The sequence below is a fragment of the Manis javanica genome, chromosome 3, assembly GCF_040802235.1.
Source record: "Manis javanica isolate MJ-LG chromosome 3, MJ_LKY, whole genome shotgun sequence".
Taxonomy (NCBI): Eukaryota; Metazoa; Chordata; class Mammalia; order Pholidota; family Manidae; genus Manis; species Manis javanica.
The window spans coordinates 6,231,265-6,249,242 of record NC_133158.1 but is presented as its reverse complement, the minus strand read 5'-3'; the positions used below and the strand labels follow the sequence as shown (position 1 = coordinate 6,249,242).

General features: G+C 40.2%; 1 protein-coding gene across 11 annotated transcripts in view; it reads right to left on the bottom strand.

Annotated features, from left to right (window-relative positions):
- The window catches only part of CCDC66 (coiled-coil domain containing 66), a 54,257-nt gene that overhangs the window by 4,587 nt on the left and 31,692 nt on the right, over positions 1–17,978 (bottom strand). For 8 of the 11 annotated variants that reach the window (XR_005061587.2, XM_037019302.2, XM_037019301.2 and 5 more), the window contains 3 exons: positions 17,016–17,246; positions 6,904–7,048; positions 6,302–6,460 (listed from right to left, as the gene is read on the bottom strand). Coding sequence is in view for 10 of the 11 variants with exons in the window: in XM_037019302.2 (XP_036875197.2) it covers positions 6,302–6,460; positions 6,904–7,048; positions 17,016–17,246 (535 nt within the window). In the remaining variant the exon portion in view is untranslated. The remainder of the gene's footprint in view (positions 1–6,301; positions 6,461–6,903; positions 7,049–17,015; positions 17,247–17,978) is intronic. The other 3 variants (XM_037019303.2, XM_037019306.2, XM_037019304.2) reach the window with 3 other exon arrangements.

The window sequence follows — 17,978 nt, the reverse complement described above, 5'->3', positions numbered from 1 at the left end:
CTCCTTCCTCACAGTCCCTGGCAACCACCATTCTACTTTCTGTGTGACTGACAGCCCTAAACTAAGTACCTTATGTAAGTGCAGTCAGCCAGGACTTTTGTCTTTCTGTGACTGGCTTATTACACTTACCATAACATCCTAAAGGTTCATCTGTTGTGGTGAGAATGTCCTCCCTTCTTAAGGCAGAGCACCACACCCCTCACTGCACGCATACACCGCATTTTGTTCACCTGTCAAGGGACGCTTGAGCAGCTGCTGCCTTGTGACGGTTGTAAGGCTGCTGTGAGTGAACACGGGCATGCAAATGTCTCTCCCAGCCTTGGCTTGAAGGGTGCATACCCAGAGGTGGCATTGCTAAATCATATGGTAAGTGTAGTCTTTTGAAGAACTACCTACCCTACTGTTTTCTGTAGCAGCTGTACCATTTTATATGCCCATCAACAGTGCACAAGGGTTCCAATTTCTGTTTAAAGAATACAGTTCAATGGCATGAAGCACACTCTCAACGCCACAAATTCCAGATCGTTCATTGCCCCTGTGCCTACCTAGTAAGCAGTGACTCCACATCCCTGCCCCCTTCTAACCCCCAACAACTTGCATCCTAGTTTCCGTCCCTACGAATGTGTCCCCCCCACACCGTGATTCCTCATACAAGTGGAATGGTATGTGCGTGTCTTCCTGCAACCACTCCCACCCTGTGTCCAGCTGATTGCACTCAACATGTCTCCAAAGGTCATGCTGTAGCAGGTATCAGAATTTCAGATAATTCATTCTTAGCATCACAGAATATAGACCATTCTTAAAACTTTCCACAGGATTGTCCTGGTTTTTACATTTTCTGAGAGAGTCGAGCTCACATTTTTTCTATGAATGGTAACTGACAAAATAAGCCATGTAAAAGCTTCTAAGTGATATGTAAGGTTTTTTCTTACTTGATTTTAAAGTAACTGTACATAAATATAAAGGGATCTAGAAACCGTTGTTTCTTCTCAAAGGAACTGAAAAATCTCAGAACTAAATTTTGAGAAATGTTACTGATTGTAGCCATGTTGCATTTCATGGATCTTTAACTCATACCATTGTGCTTTAGCCTGCATACCACCCCTGAATCACATACAACCTTTTACCTCTCTCCATTCCAAGGAAAGAAAAAGTTCACCACTCAAAGAAGACGTCTGAAATTTCCCTACTAATATAACATTGAGGGAGGCGCTCAGCCACCACAGCTGTGTAACCATCTGAGTGACAACTTTGCAAAGGCCTTCTTTCACTTACAATTCGAACTGTAAATTCACAATTAGCTAATGAAGGATCTGAGAAACATTTTTAAAAACCCTAAAAAACAGTCCAGTTATTGCTGTTTGTCTCAGACACTTAGAAGTGTGTCACTCGGCTGCAGCTGTCTAGGAGCAATCCCTGGTGAGGCTGCTCTGCCTGCCTTCACTCCACACCCTCTTGACCACCCCTGCTCTCCGCCCTGCAGGTTCACTGGTATCACGTGTACCAATGGGCTCCTGGGTCCTCTGGCTTCTGCTTCTGTCAAGAAGTTCATTAGCAAGTTGAAGGGAGGGAAAAAATTCAGGCTATTTATTCCAGTGGCTTGTTCCCCTGCGTTGACTGCAGGTGCCTGTCCCTTTACCAAGTGTCACTGCTCCCCTTAAAGCTACCACTGTATCTTTTGTCTTCAGGTTCCAGTAATAGCATGGTTCATACTGGCACCACAATCATGCCCTAGCTCTGATTCCTTCATACCCATCCTTCAGAAATAGTCCCTTTCAAAATAAATCATCTTGAATCCTATTTTGGGACCCTGGCTGATTAAATCCCCTTGTTTAGAGCTGCCTGGTGATAACACACACAATTTTAGTCTTAAAGACTGTTTCACTTTCCCTGAATTGAGGGATAAGATTTATATAGCTTTCTCATTTACCTAGATACAGGGAATATACTGAATCAGATTCTTCACATGTAAGAGCAAACGTAGCAAAAAAAATACCAGGACCTCATAAGCAGAACTGCAGATACGCAGGGGCTGGGCGGGCAAACTGCTTGGCCCCACCTCAGTGTTCAAGGTTCCTTTCTACCTTCCTGTCACATGTGGGTAATTCCACATTGCACTGAAGTAAGGCCTAAAATTAACTGGCAGAGAACAGCACTGTCCAGGGGGCAAATCTCCTTAAGACATTCTGGGCTTGAGGCTTTGTGCTGGCCCACTCTAGAGTGGCTTTCTGATACTGCTAGAGAAGTCCTGCCTCTGAACTTAATGCCAGCCAAATCTGTTTTTGTCTCTTTACACTACCATGGGATCCCCAAGACCACAAAAATGGAGAAGAGGGTCCACTGGTAAATTAAAAAGTGAAGAGTCCCATCTCAAAATGGCAACCTAGGAAGATCCTGAACTCACCTTCTCCTGCAGACACACTGCATCTACAGCTACATATGAAACAATTCAATCTGAAAAACAAACTAAGTAAAAACTGGCTTCAGTAACTTACACATTGGATAAGTAAGAAAGAGACCACATCAAGCGGGATAGGAGAGGCTGAGACAGTCTAGCCATAAATCCCACTCCAGTGCGGTGACTCACGATCAGAAAAAAATCCTCAAAACCTAAGCTTCTCCCTGATGAGCAAGGGGTGTGAACCCTCCATCCGGCACCCTAACTTTTAAGACATGCACTTGAAAGACAAACTCCACAAACATCCAGCTTTGAAAACCAACGGCACTCATGGCCACAAGACTCCCAAGGCTACAGCGGAAGGAAGAAAGCTCTTGAGGGGCTTATGTGTTGACTCACTTGCCCCAGGTCCCAGAGCAGAAGCAGCAGCCAGTTGCATCCAGACTTTATCTGAAAAGGATTCATTTACTTTTAAGTGTCAACTTGAGGAGCAAGCTTCTAACAACACATCTAGGCACTCGCTGGGATACCCTCCGGGCAACTGAACCTGGTGGGCACCATCTTTGTTAAAACTTAAAACGCCAGGCCTGTCCTGCCTCCCCAGCGGGCGCCTTCTCTCCCCCCTCCCTCTGCCCTGCTCCAGAGTGCCAGCACCTACTGGAGGGGAGCTTCTACATGAGTCTGATGCTCTGGGTTTTGTGGCTGCTGCCTAGAGGATACACATCAATGCTATATACCACATTAACAAAATGAAGTGTAAAGACCATTTGATCATCTCAATAGATGCAGAAAAAGCATTTGGCAAAATTCAGTATCATTTATAATAGAAACTCTGAAAAAGAGTATAGAGGATTACATGTCAACATAATAAAGGGAGCGTATGACAAACCCACATAGAATATACTCAAATGTTGAAAAGCAGAAAGTTTCCCCTAAAGTAACAGAACAATGCTTGCACTTGCCACTTTATTTAACATAGTACTGGAGTCTAGTCTTGACCACAGCAATTAGGCAAGATAAAAAAATAAAAAGCATCCAAATTGGAAAGAAAGAGGTAAAACTCCCTATTTGCAGATGATATACTATATATAGAAAACTCTTTTATAAAGACTCCACCAAAAAACTGTCAAAAACAAATTCAGTTCAGTTACAGGATATAAAATAGACGAAAATATATTATGTTTCTATACACTAACAATGAACTACCAAAAGAATTAAGAAAAACCATTTACAACTGCATTAAAAAGAATAAAGTATCTAGGAATAAATTTAATGGGTAAAAGACCTTCAGACATTAATGAAAGAAACTGAAGACACAAATAAATGGAAAGATATTCCTTGCTCATGGACTGGAAAAATTAATATTGTTAAAATGTCTGTACTACCCAAAGCATTCTAGATTTAATCCAGTCCAGATCAAACCTTCAATGGTATTTTTCACAGAAATAGAATAGTCCTAAAACTGATATGGAACCACGAAAGTCTCCAAATAGTCAAGCATTCTTGAGAAAGATGAACATAGCTGGAGATATCAAACTCTCTGATTTCAAACTATGTTACAAAGCTACAGGAATCAAACAGTATGGTACTGGCAAAAAGACACATAGATCAGTGAACAGAAATACGGAGCCCAGAAATAAGTGAACACATGTAAGGTCAATTAATTTATGACAAAGGTGCTAAGCATGTACAATGGGGAAAAGACAGTCTCTTCAATAAATGTTATTGGGAAAACTGGACAGCTGAATGCCAAAGAATGAACTGTATCATAAAAATGAACTCAAAATATATTAAAGACCTGAATATGAGACCTGAAAACAAAGCTCTCAGAAGAAAACAGACAGTAAACTCCTTAACGTCAGTCTTGGCCATGAGTTTTTGGATTATGACATAAAAACCAAAAAGTAACAAAAGTAAAACAAGTGGAACCACATCAAACTCAAAAGCCTCTGCACAACATAGGATACCATCAACAGAATGAAAAGGCGACTTAATGAATTGGAGAAGATGATTGTAATCATGTTATCTATCTGATAAGGTTGTTAACACCTAAAATACAAAGAACTCATACAATGCAATAGCAAAAAAAAGAAAAACTTACTAAAAATGGGCAGATCTAGACAGTTTCCCAAAGACACAGAGATGGGCAACAAAACATGAAAAGATGTTCAACATTAGTAATCAGTAAGGAAATGCGAATCAAAACCACAGCGAGGTATATATCACACCTCAAAACCGTGATCCAACAATTCCACTTCCAAGTATTTATCTGAAGGAAATGAAAACACTATCTTGCAAAGATATATACACTCCCATGTGTACTGCAGCATTATTTATGATAGCTAAGACATGGAAGCAATGTATGTGTCCATCAATAGATGGATAAACAAAATATTATATATGCACACAATGGAATTCAGCCATAAAAAATAATGAGATCTTGCTACTTGCAACAAGAGGTGTACACTTTGAGAGCCTTGTTTTAAGTGAAATAAGTCAGAGAAAGATGTATGATCTCACGTGTGGAATCTTAAAAACAAAAAGATACAGAAAATTGATGGGTGATTCAGCTGGGGAGTGAGGGAGATGGGCAAAATGGGTGAAAGGGGTCAAAAGGCAGAAACTTCCAGTTAAAATATAAATAAATCCTGGGGATATAATATACAGAGCATGGTGACTAGTTAATAATACTGTATTGTACATGTAAAAGTTGCTAGGAGAGTAAATCTTAAAAGTTCTCATAAGAAAAAAATACTTCATAGCTGTACAATGACAAAATGTTAGCTAGATTTACTGTGGTTATCATTTGCAATATATACAAATACTGAATCATTATGTCACACACCTGAAAATAATGTTAAATATACCGAAATTAAAAAAAAAAGTGAAAGGTGAAGAGATTTCCCAAATTAAAAAAAAAAAAAGATTCACCAGATAGGTGAAGGGCTGAAAGGATTCCTAATACCCAACATGATACTGCCTTATTACCTATGCAACATTTAAACTGAGCACATGAAAAGATGCAGAACATCATTAGTCAGAGGGAAATGCAGTTCAAAACCACCATGAGATGCCTCTTTAAAACCACAAGAACAGTAAGTGTGAGAAAGGATGCAAAGAAATTTGAACCCTAATACCTTGCTAGTAGGAATGTAAAATGGCACAGTTAGCTAGCTGCTTTGGAAAAGAAGCCTGTTAGTTCCTCAAAATGCTGAATATACAATTACTACATGACTCAGCAATACTACTCGTCTTTCTCAAAAAACCTGAAAATACATTTCCATATAAAACCCAGAACATGAAAGTTCATAACAGTATATTTATAATAACCAAAAAGTGGAAGTAGCCCAAATATCCATCAACTGATACAGGAATAAATAAAATGTGATATACCCATAAAACAGAATATTATAAAGCAATAAAAAGGAAAGAGGTAGTGATACATGCTACAACATGGATGAACCATACAGCATTATCCTAACTGAAAGAACCCAGACCAGCAGACACATGGGTGTGATTCGTTATATGAATGTCCAGAATAGGCAAATAGAGACAGAAAGGAGCTTAGTGGTTCCCCGGGACGCAGGGGAGGAGGACATGGACCCTGCCTCCTGAGGAGGAAAGCTTACTTCGTGGTGTGATAAAAATGTTCTACAGTTCATTGTGGTGATGGTTGCACAACTCTAAACACAAAAACTGAATTGTATTTTACAAAAAAAACCCACTAAATTGTAACCTTTTTTAAAAGAGCAAGTTTTACGCTATGTGAATTACCTCAAAAAAAACTCTTAGAGCAAAACCAAGAAATTTTAATTTTAAACGTTAAGTTAACTGAACTTAATTCTACTTGTGACTTTCATTTTAAGTAAATTTTAAACCAAATCACAATTTCTAAACAAATACCTGTTTGCACAGCAGTATCTTTCTTTGGAGAGGCTCTATTATTGACACATGTATTCAGTTTATCACTGACTTCATCCGAGTCATGTCTTGAATCTGAAATGTTGTGAGTAGATGCATTATACTCCATTTGTGTTCTATCAACTGGCGAGAGAAAATCATCTGGTAAAAAGACAGTTCAGGAATATTATTGAAATTATGTGTAGCAGCAACTAAATGCACACAAGACTCAATCAATCAGGATGAACATTGCCAACAAAATTTGCAAGGCTAGCCTAAAGTTTCTTATGAAAAGTTACCTGCATTCTTATCCCTTACTGAATTTAGACAAACCACTTTATAGATTTCTCCATAAAACTGGGTAATAATTACACATTTTACCTACTGTGAACCAAACAAAATTTACATGAAAAGACATGAAAACTGTAACATTATTTCTACTCTTGAGGCAATTTCCCAAATAGAGAAAGCATTAAAAAATTAGCTCAAGGTCTAAAATTCCTTTAAAAATGTTTAGTTAATAGGTGTATTAAAGATATTACGAATAGGAAAATACTTAAATTATTCTTCAAAAGATATAAGTGAATTTCTAATCAAGTACTTACTGCCAAGATTTCTAATCAATCTAGAAGTGTCATGTCCCTTTTTGGCCAATTCTCGGATTCTCTGTTCCTGTCTCAGTCTCTGTGCCAGCTCCTGTGCTCTCTGCATCGTCTGGTACAGCTCATTTGTCTTGAGAGTCACAATCTCCTGTCAGTATTGAAGTGCACAAAATTATTAAATATAATTATCAAACATGTACAGGCTTGACTATTCTCTTAGTAGATATTTTCTCAGCTCCTGCTGGGTTCCAGGCACTATTCAAGATAATGGGGACCCAGCAGCCAATGAATTGGAGTTTACATTTTAATATCTTTGACTATGGCTGCATTAGAACACAAACATAAGAATTCTTTTACTTATTAAAGTTTAGTAATGGAAGTTTTCAGGGTTTCTAAAACCAATGGTCAATTCTATCAGAAATCTAAGATGAAAAATTGATTACTAAATGGCAAAATGAAGATTTATAGCCATTTTCTGTAATTCAAGCAAATGATCCTTTGATATTTACACATACACAGCTATTTCACAGTAGGCTCAGCCTATTCAAGATAATGAAATTGGGACCCAAGGCCATACGTCCCTTCATAAGCCAGCTTTGGAGCGAAGGCTTTAAGGAGGTAAAGGACACAAACGCAGGCCCTCAGTGCCACCCTCACACCCCCAGGAGGTGTGCCATGCTCCACTCTAAAGCTCATGAATCTCTGGCAATTGGATGTCATTGTATGGTTTGCTCTTTATCAGGTCAGCTCGAATATGACACCTGACACCACCATATTTATGCTGTCTGCACTATTTAGTACATGTGTTCTCCTAGCCGACAAGATAGCCCCTCTTTTTGAAAGAATATTAGTAGCAGTGTTCCTTATGTAGTCAGAGGTAACCTCTGACAGAGCAACAAATTGTATCCTCAATCCTAAGAAAACACTGCAAATATATGCTCCTGTACACAAGTGGATACAGACAGAAAAGCCAATCTTGTCTAGAATATTCAATAATAATAATTGCATAGAAAACATTTTAAAATCAAGTACATGGAAGATGGCGGCGTGAGTAGAGCAGTGGAAATCTCCTCCCAAAAACACATAGAGCTATGAAAATAAAACAAAGAAAAATCTTCCTAAAATAGAGACCACAGGACACAGGACAACATCCAGACCACATCCACACCTGTAAGAACCCAGCGCCTTGCGAAGGGGGTAAGATACAAGCCCCGGCCCGGCGGGACCCGAGCGCCCCTCCCCCCGGCTCCCGGCGGGTGGAGAGAAACCGGAGCGGTCTTTTTTTTTTTTTTGGCAAGTGCTTTTTGGAAGCCTTAAAGGGACAGGGACCCCGTTGCTAGGGAGGCAGGGTGGCGGGACCGGTGAGCGGGTGCCTGGGACCGGCATTTGAGGACGGAGGAAATCGCACGTTTTTCCCCTTTTTTTCCCTCTTTTTGGCGAGTGCTTTTTGGAAGCCTTAAAGGGACAGGGACCCCGGTGCTAGGGAGGCAGGGCGGCGGGACTGGTGAGCGGGTGCCTGAGACTGGCACCTGAGGACAAAGAATATCCCGCGTTTTTCCCTGTGGGACCGGTGGGCGGGTGCCTGAGACCAGCACTTGAGGACGGAGGAAATCGCGTGTTTTTCCCCTTTTTTTTCCTCTTTTTGGCGTAAAGGGACAGGGACCCCGGTGCTAGGGAGGCAGGGCGGTGGGACTGGTGAGAGGGTGCCTGGGACCAGCACCTGAGGACAAAGAATATCCCGCGTTTTTCCCTGCGGGACCGGTGGGCGGGTGCCTGAGACCGGCACCTGAGGATGGAGGAAATCGCGCGTTTTTCCCTTTTTTTTCTCTTTTTGGCGAGTGCTTTTTGGAAGCCTTAAAGGGACACGGACCCTGGTGCTAGGGAGGCAGGGCGGCGGGACTGGTGAGCGTGTGCCTGGGACCGGCGCCTGAGGACAAAGAATATTGCGCGTTTTTCCCTGCGGGACCAGTGGGCAGGTGCTTTTTGGAAGCCTTGAAGGGACAGGGACCCTGGTGCTAGAGAGGCAGGGCAGCAGGACCAGTGAGCGGGTGCCTGGGACCGGCGCCTGAGGACAAAAAAAAAAAATCAAGTGTTTTTTCCTTTTTTTTTTTTTTTTCTGTTCCCTCTCTCATTGATGCTGTTGTTGTTTTGGTTTGGAGAGTGCTTTTTGGAAGTCTTAAAGGGGCAGGACAGGTCACTTAGACCAGAGGCAGGGAATCTGGGGATCTCTGGGCACTCTAACCCCCTGGGCAGCAGGGAGCACAGAGGCCCCTTACGGAGATAAATAGCCTCCCAGCTGCTCCCCCTCCAACGGGGCTCCACCATTTTGGAGGAACAGCCCCAGCCAGGCAACGCCCACGGCAACAGCGGAGATAAACCCCAAAGCAACCGGGCAGGAAGCAGAAGCCCTGTCTGCGCACAGCTGCCCAGCACAAGCCACTAGAAGTCGCTATTCTCCCAGGAGAGGAAGGCCACAAACCAACAAGAAGGGAAGCTCTCCCAGCGGTCACTCGTACCAGCTTTGCAAACTATCTATATCACCATGAAAAGGCAAAACTACAGGCAGACAAAGATCACAGAGACAACACCTGAGAAGGAGACAGACTGAACCAGTCCTCCTGAAAAAGAATTCAAAATAAAAATCATGAACATGCTGACAGATGCAGAGAAAAATGCAAGAGCAATGGGATGAGATGCAGAGAAAAATGCAAGAGCAGTGGGATGAAGTCCGGAGGGAGATCACAGATGTCAGGAAGGAGATCACAGAAGTGAAACAATCCCTGGAAGGATTTATAAGCAGAATGGATAAGATGCAAGAGGCCACTGAAGGAATAGAAGCCAGAGAACAGGAATGTATAGAAGCTGACATAGAGAGAGATAAAAGGATCTCCAGGAATGAAACAACACTAAGAGAAATATGTGACCAATACAAAAGGAATAATATTCGTATTATAGGGGTACCAGAAGAAGAAGAAAGAGGAAAAGGCATAGAAAGTCTCTTTGAAGAAATAATTGCTGAAAACTTCCCCAAACTGGGGGAGGAAATAATCAAACAGACCATGGAATTACACAGAACGTCCAACAGAAAGGATCCAAGGAGGACAACACCAAGACACATAGTAATTAAAATGGCAAGGATCAAGGACAAGGAAAGAGTTTTAAAGGCAGCTAGAGAGAAAAAGGTCACCTATAAAGGAAAACCCATCAGGCTAACATCAGACTTCTCGACAGAAACCCTACAGGCCAGAAGAGAATGGCATGATATACTTAATGCAATGAAACAGAAGGGCCTTGAACCAAGGATACTGTATCCAGCACGACTATCATTTAAATATGATGGCGGGATTAAACAATTCCCAGACAAGCAAAAGCTGAGGGAATTTGCTTCCCACAAACCACCTCTACAGGGCATCCTACAGGGACTGCTCTAGATGGGAGCACCCCTAAAAAGAGCACAGAACAAAACACACAACATATGAAGAATGGAGGAGGAGGAATAAGAAGGGAGAGAAGAAAAGACTCTCCAGACAGTGTATATAACAGCTCAATAAGCGAGCTAAGTTAGGCAGTAAGATACTAAAGAAGCTAACCTTGAACCTTTGGTAACCACGAATCTAAAGCCTGCAATGGCAATAACTACATATCTCTCAATAGTCGCCCTAAATGTAAATGGACTTAATGCACCAATCAAAAGACACAGAGTAATAGAATGGATAAAAAAGCAAGACCCATCTATATGCTGCTTACAAGAAACTCACCTTAAACCCAAAGATAAGCATAGACTAAAAGTCAAGGGATGGAAAAACATATTTCAGGCAAACAACAGTGAGAAGAAAGCAGGGGTTGCAGTACTAATATCAGACAAAATAGACTTCAAAACAAAGTAAGTAACGAGATAAAGAAGGACACTACATAATGATAAAGGGCTCAGTCCAACAAGAGGATATAACCATTCTAAATATATATGCACCCAATACAGGAGCACCAGTGTATGTGAAGCAAATACTAACAGAACTAAAGACGGAAATAGACTGCAATGCATTCATTTTAGGAGACTTCAACACACCACTCACCCCGAAGGACAGATCCACCAGACAGAAAATAAGTAAGGACACACAGGCACTGAACAACACACTAGAACAGATGGACCTAATAGACATCTATAGAACTCTACATCCAAAAGCAACAGGATACACATTCTTCTCAAGTACACATGGAACATTCTCCAGAATAGACCACATACTAGCTCACAAAAAGAGCCTCAGTAAACTCCAAAATATTGAAATTCTACCAACCAATTTTTCAGACCACAAAGCTATAAAAGTAGAAATAAATTCTATAAAGAAAACAAAAAGGCTCACAAACACATGGAGGCTTAACAACATGCTACTAAATAATCAATGGATCAATGAACAAATCAAAATAGAGATCAAGGAATATATAGAAACAAATGACAACAACAACACTAAGCCCCAACTTCTGTGGGACGCAGCGAAAGCAGTCTTAAGAGGAAAGTATATAGCAATCCAGGCACACTTCAAGAAGGAAGAACAATCCCAAATGAATAGTCTAACATCACAATTATCAAAACTGGAAAAAGAAGAACAAGTGAGGCCTAAAGTCAGCAGAAGGAGGGATATAATAAAGATCAGAGAAGAAATAAACAAAATTGAGAAGAATAAAACAATAGCAAAAATCAACGAAACCAAGAGCTGGCTCTTTGAGAAAATAAAATAGATAAGCCTCTAGCCCAACTTATTAAGAGAAAAAGAGAATCAACACAAATCAACATAATCAGAAATGAGAATGGAAAAATCACGACAGACTCCACAGAAATACAAAGAATTATTAGACTACTGTGAAAACCTATATGCCAACAAGCTGGAAAACCTAGAAGAAATGGACAACTTCCTAGAAAAATACCTCCTCCCAAGACTGACCAAGGAAGAAACACAAAAGTTAAACAAACCAATTATGAGCAAAGAAATTGAAACGGTAATCAAAAAACTACCCAAGAACAAAACCCTGGGACCAGACGGATTTACCTCGGAATTTTATCAGACACACAGAGAAGACATAATACCCACTCTCCTTAAAGTGTTCCAAAAACTAGAAGAAGAGGGAATACTCCCAAACTCATTCTATGAAGCCAACATCACCCTAATACCAAAACCAGGCAAAGACCCCACCAAAAAAGAAAATTACAGACCAATATCCCTGATGAATGTAGATGCAAACATACTCAATAAAATATTAGCAAACAGAATTCAACAGTATATCAAAAGGATCATACACCATGACCAAGTGGGGTTCATCCCAGGGATGCAAGGATGGTACAACATTCGAAAATCCATCAACATCATCCACCACATCAAGAAAAAGAAAGACAAAAACCACATGATCATCTCCATAGATGCTGAAAAAGCATTTGACAAAATTCAACATCCATTCATGATAAAAACTCTCAACAAAATGGGTATAGAGGGCAAGTACCTCAACATAATAAGGGCCATATATGACAAACCCACAGCCAACATTATACTTAACAGTGAGAAGCTGAAAGCTTTTCCTTTAAGATCGGGAACAAGACAAGGATGCCCACTCTCCCCACTTCTATTCAACATAGTTCTGGAGGTCCTAGTCACGGAAAGCAGAAAACAGAAAGAAATAAAGGGCATCCAGATTGGCAAGGAAGAAGTTAAACTGTCCCTGTTTGCAGGCGACATATTGTACATAAAAAACCCTAAAGAATCCACTTCAAAATTACTAGATCTAATATCTGAATTCAGCAAAGTTGCTGGATACAAAATTAATAGACAGAAATCTGTGGCATTCCTATACACTAACGATGAACTAGCAGAGAGAGAAATCAGGAAAACAATTCCATTCACAACTGCATCAAAAAGAATAAAATACCTAGGAAAAAACCTAACCAAGGAAGTGAAATACCTATACTCTGAAAACTACAAGACACTCATGTGAGAAATTAAAGATACCAATAAATGGAAACACATCCCGTGCTCATGGATAGGAAAAATTAATATTGTCAAAATGGCCATCCTGCCTAAAGCAATCTATAGATTCAATGCAATTCCTATCAAATACCAACAGCATTCTTCAATGAACTAGGGAAAATTGTCCTAAAATTCATATGGAACCACAAAAGACCTCAAATAGCCAAAGCAATCCTGAGAAGGAAGAATTAAACATGGGGGATTAATGCTCCCAACTTCAAGCTGTACTACAAAGCCACAGTAATCAAGACAATTTGGTGCTGACACAAGAACAGACCCATAGACCAGTGGAACAGACTAGGGAGCCCTGATATAAACCCAACCATATATGGTCAATTAATATATGATAAAGGAGCCATGGACATACAATGGGGAATGGATGAAATACAAAGAATTATTAGAGCCTCTTCAACAGCTGGTGTTGGCAAAACTGGACAGCTACATGCAAGAGAATGAAACTGGATTGTTTACACAAAAGTAAACTTGAAATGGGTTAAAGACTTGAATGCAAGTCATGAAATCATAAAACTCCTAGAAGACAACATAGGCAAACATCTCCTGAATATAAGCATGAGCAACTTCTTCCTGAACCCATCTCCTCGAGAAAAAGAAACAAAAGCAAAACTAAAAAGTTTTTGTATGGCAAAGGACATTATCAACAAAACAAAAAGGCATTCGACAGTATGGGAGAATATATTTGTAAATGACATATCCGACAAGGGGTTAACATCCAAGATATATAAAGAACTTACACACCTCAACACCCAGAAAGCAAATAACCCAATTAACAAATGGGCAGAGGAGCTGAACAGACAGTTCTCCAAAGAAGAAATTCAGATGACCAACAGACACATGAAAGGATGCTCCACATCACTAATCATCAGGGAAATGCAAATTAAAACCAATATGAGTTATCACCTCACACCAGTAAGGATGGCCAGCATCGAAAAGACTATGAACAGCAAATGCTGGCAAGTATGTGGAGAAAGGGGAACCTTCCTACACTGCTGGTGGGAATGTCAGCTAGTTCAACCACTGTGGAAAGCAGTATGGAGGTTCCTCAAAAAACTAAAAATAGAAATACCATTTGACCCCAGAATTCCATTCCTTGGAATATACCCAAAGAATACAACTTCTCAGATTCAAAAAGACAGATGCACCCCTATGTTTATTGCAGCACTATTTACAATAGCCAAGATATGGAAGCAACCTAAGTGTCCATCAGTAGATGAATGGATAAAGAAGATGTGGTACATATACACAATGGAATACTATTCAGCCATAAGAAAGAAACAAATCCTACCATTTGCAACAACATGGATGGTGCTGGAGGATATTATGCTTAGTGAAATAAGCCAGGCAGAGAAAGACAAGTACCAAATGATTTCCCTCATTTGTGGAGTATAACAATGAAGCAAAACTGAAGGAACAAAATGGCAGCAGACTCAGAGACTCCAAGAACGAACTAGTGGTTACCAAAGGGGAGGGTGTGGGAGGGCAGGTGGGGAGGGAGGGAGAAGGGGATTGAGGTGTATTATGTTCAGCACACATGGTGTGGGGGATCACGGGGAGAACAGTGTAGCACAGAGAAGGCACATAGTGGATCTGTGCCGTCTTGCTGCACTGATGGACAGTGACTGCATTGGGGTGTGGGTGGGGACTTAATGTAGTAACCACATTGTTTTTTCATGTGAAACCTTTGTAAGAGTGTGTATATCAATCATACCTTAATAAAAAAAACAAAAAACAAAAAACATGTTCATCTCAAGAGATGCTGAAAAAGCATTTGACAAAACTCAACATCCATTCATGATTAAAACAAAAAAGATGGGTAAAGCGGGTACGTACCTTCACAAAATAAAGGCCACACATGACAACTCCACAGCCAACATCATACTGAATAGTGAAAAACTGAAAGGTTTCCCTCTAAAACTGGTAGCAAGACAAGGATGTCCACTTCACCACTTCTATTCAACACAGTATAGTACTGGAGGTCCTAGCCGGCAATCAGACAACACAGAGAGACAAAAGGCATCCAAATTGGGAAGGAAGAAGTTTCGTCACTTTGTAGATGCCTTGATATTATATACAGAAAACCCTAAAGACTCCACCAAAAAACTATTAGAATAACTGAATCAGCAAAGATGCATGATACAAAAATAATTCACAGAAATCTGTTGCATTCCTATATATAATAACAATGGACAAAAATACTAACTGATCAGGAAAAGAACTCTACTTACAACTGCATCAAAAAGAATAAAATACCTAGGAATAAATCTAACCAAGGAGGTGAAAGACCCTCTATACTCTGAAAACTAGAAGGCACTCATGAGAGTAATTAAAGAATAGCACCAATAAATGGAAATCTACCCTATATTCATGGATAGGAAGAATTAATATTGTCAGAATGGCCATCCAGCCCAAAGCAATTTACAGACTCAGTGCAATCCCTATCAAAATACCAACAGCATTTTTCAATGAACCAGAACAAAGAGTTCTAAAATTCATAAAAGACCCTGAACAGCCAAAGCAATCCTGAGAAAGAAGAATAAAGCTGGGGGGATTATGCTCCCAGACTCCAAGCTCTACTACAAAGCTACAGTAATCAAGAGAGCTTGGTACTGGCACAAGAAGAGAGCCACAGATCAAAGGAACAGAACAGAGAGTCCAGATATAAACCCATGCATATACAGTCAAATAATATATGATAAAGGTGCCATGACTATACAATGGGGAAAAGACAGCCTCTTCAATAACTGGTGTTGGGAAATGACAAGTACATGTAAGAAACCAGATTACTGTCTAAATCCATACACAAAAGTGAACTCTAAATGGATCAAAGACCTGAATGTAACTCATGAAACCATAATCTCTTAAAAAAAAGGATAGGCAAAAATCTCCTGAACATGTATGAGCAATTTTTCCTGGACACATCTCCTCAAGCAAGGGAAACAAAATAAAAAATGAACAGATGGGACTACATTAAACTAAAAAGCTTCTGTACAGCAAAGGACACCATCAGCAGAACAAAAAGACAACCTACAGCATGGGAGAATATATTCATAAATGACTCATCTGATAAGGTGTTAACATCCAAAATATATAAAGAACTCATATGCTTCAACACCAGAAAAACAAATATCCCAATTAAAAAATGGGCAGAGGACCTGAACAGACATTTCTCCAAAGAAATACAAATGGCAACAGACACATGATTAGCTCCACATCGCTAATCATCAGGGAAATGCAATTCAGAGTCACAATGAGTTATAACCTCAAACCAGTTATGATGGCCACTATCCAAAGGATAAGAAATGCTGGTGAGGATGCAGAGAAATGGGAACACTCCTCCACTGCTGTTGAGAATGTGTGTACAATGGTGCAACCACTGTGGAAAGCAGTATGGAGGTTCCTCAAAAAAAACTGAAAATAGAAATACCACGTGATCCAGTAATCCCACTCTTAGAAATTAACCCAAGGAAAACAAAATCCCTGATTCAAAAAGACGTATGCACCCCTATGTTTATCAACACATTATTTGCAATAGCCAAGTTATGGGAGCTACCTAAGTGTCCATCGGTAGATGAACGGATATAGAAGATGTGGTACATATACACAAGGGAATATTATTCAGTCATAAGAAAGAAAAGAAATCCTGCCATTTGCAACAATATGGATGGACCTGGAAGGTATTATGCTCAGCGAAATAAGCCAGGCAGATAAAGACAAATACCATATGATTTCACTTATTTGTGGAGAATACAAACAAAGCAAAACAGAAGGAACACAACAGCAGTGAGAAGTGACTAGTGGCCACTAAGGGGGAGGGTTTGGGGCAGGTGGGGGGGCGGGTGAGTGGAATAAAGGGCACAATAATTCACAATAACAATATTAAGTTGGTCACATGGACAGTATGGAGAATATAGTCACTGGTTTTGTAAAAAAATATAATAGATAAAACCTCCATCTTCTCTCTTACTTTCATGTTTCCACACAGCTTCACAATTATAAAAATACAAGCAAATGTTCGACTTCTGCTTATTTTTTCTTTAAAAACAATCCATTTGTACTCTAGAACGTCGGAATACAATCACGCACTTCCTTGAGTTTCTGCTTCCGCGCGTCCTCCTCGTCCTGTCTCTGCACCGCGTCTCGCTGCCGCGCCAGGCGGCGCTCCTCTTCCTCCTCTCCCCTCCTTCTCTGCTCGTCCTCCAGCTGCTTCATCCTGCGCTTCTCTTCCACCTGAGCAGTGATGGCTTTCTGACCACACACAGTCACAGAGATCATTGTCACAAATTGCAAGACCCATGAAGCATTTGTTTGATGGTCCTGAAATTAAGCTTATCAGTATACAGAATTACATAGATGAGTAAAGTTAAAATGTCAAATTTCCAGTGTATTTCTCCCATCTCCTGCTTGTCAAACTCTACAGGCTTTTTCTTTAACCCCAAGAGGGCCATTAGAAGAACTAATAGAAAAACAACTGAAAAATAAAAATCTCAGCACTTAGCATGGTGCCTGGTAAGTACCAGCTGCTGTGTAAAGTATCTGTTCACTCAACTGATTGCGAGTAGCACTACTAACTAGGCCAAATCTTCATATATAGGAGGTTTTAAAGAATTTTCCAGACATTTAAGTCCCTTCAGCATTAGACTAAAAGCAGGAGAGAATTTTAATCTTAGTCTCCTTTCTTATGTTATCTGCCAGATTTCTTAACCGTACTTCTACTTCCATCTCATACATTGTTCCCTTTCAAAGAACTAATTGTCATCCTGAACAGAATTCATGAAAACTAAACTGATGAAAAAGTATCCAATACCAACTTAAGATTTAGTGCTACCTCACACGGACAACATATATAAGATCTTCTCTTCTGGAAGGTAGCTGGCTGTACTGTGTGACTCCGTCTGGTTCTTAGCACGAGTATAATTCTAATATGCCACTTAGAGTAGGGATTAGATACATCATAGGATTGGACAGGGTCTATGCTGTAAGTTTATACTAGAATTTGAAGTTCCACTACTTAGGTATCTATTAGCCAGGGGTACTACTTATCAAGAA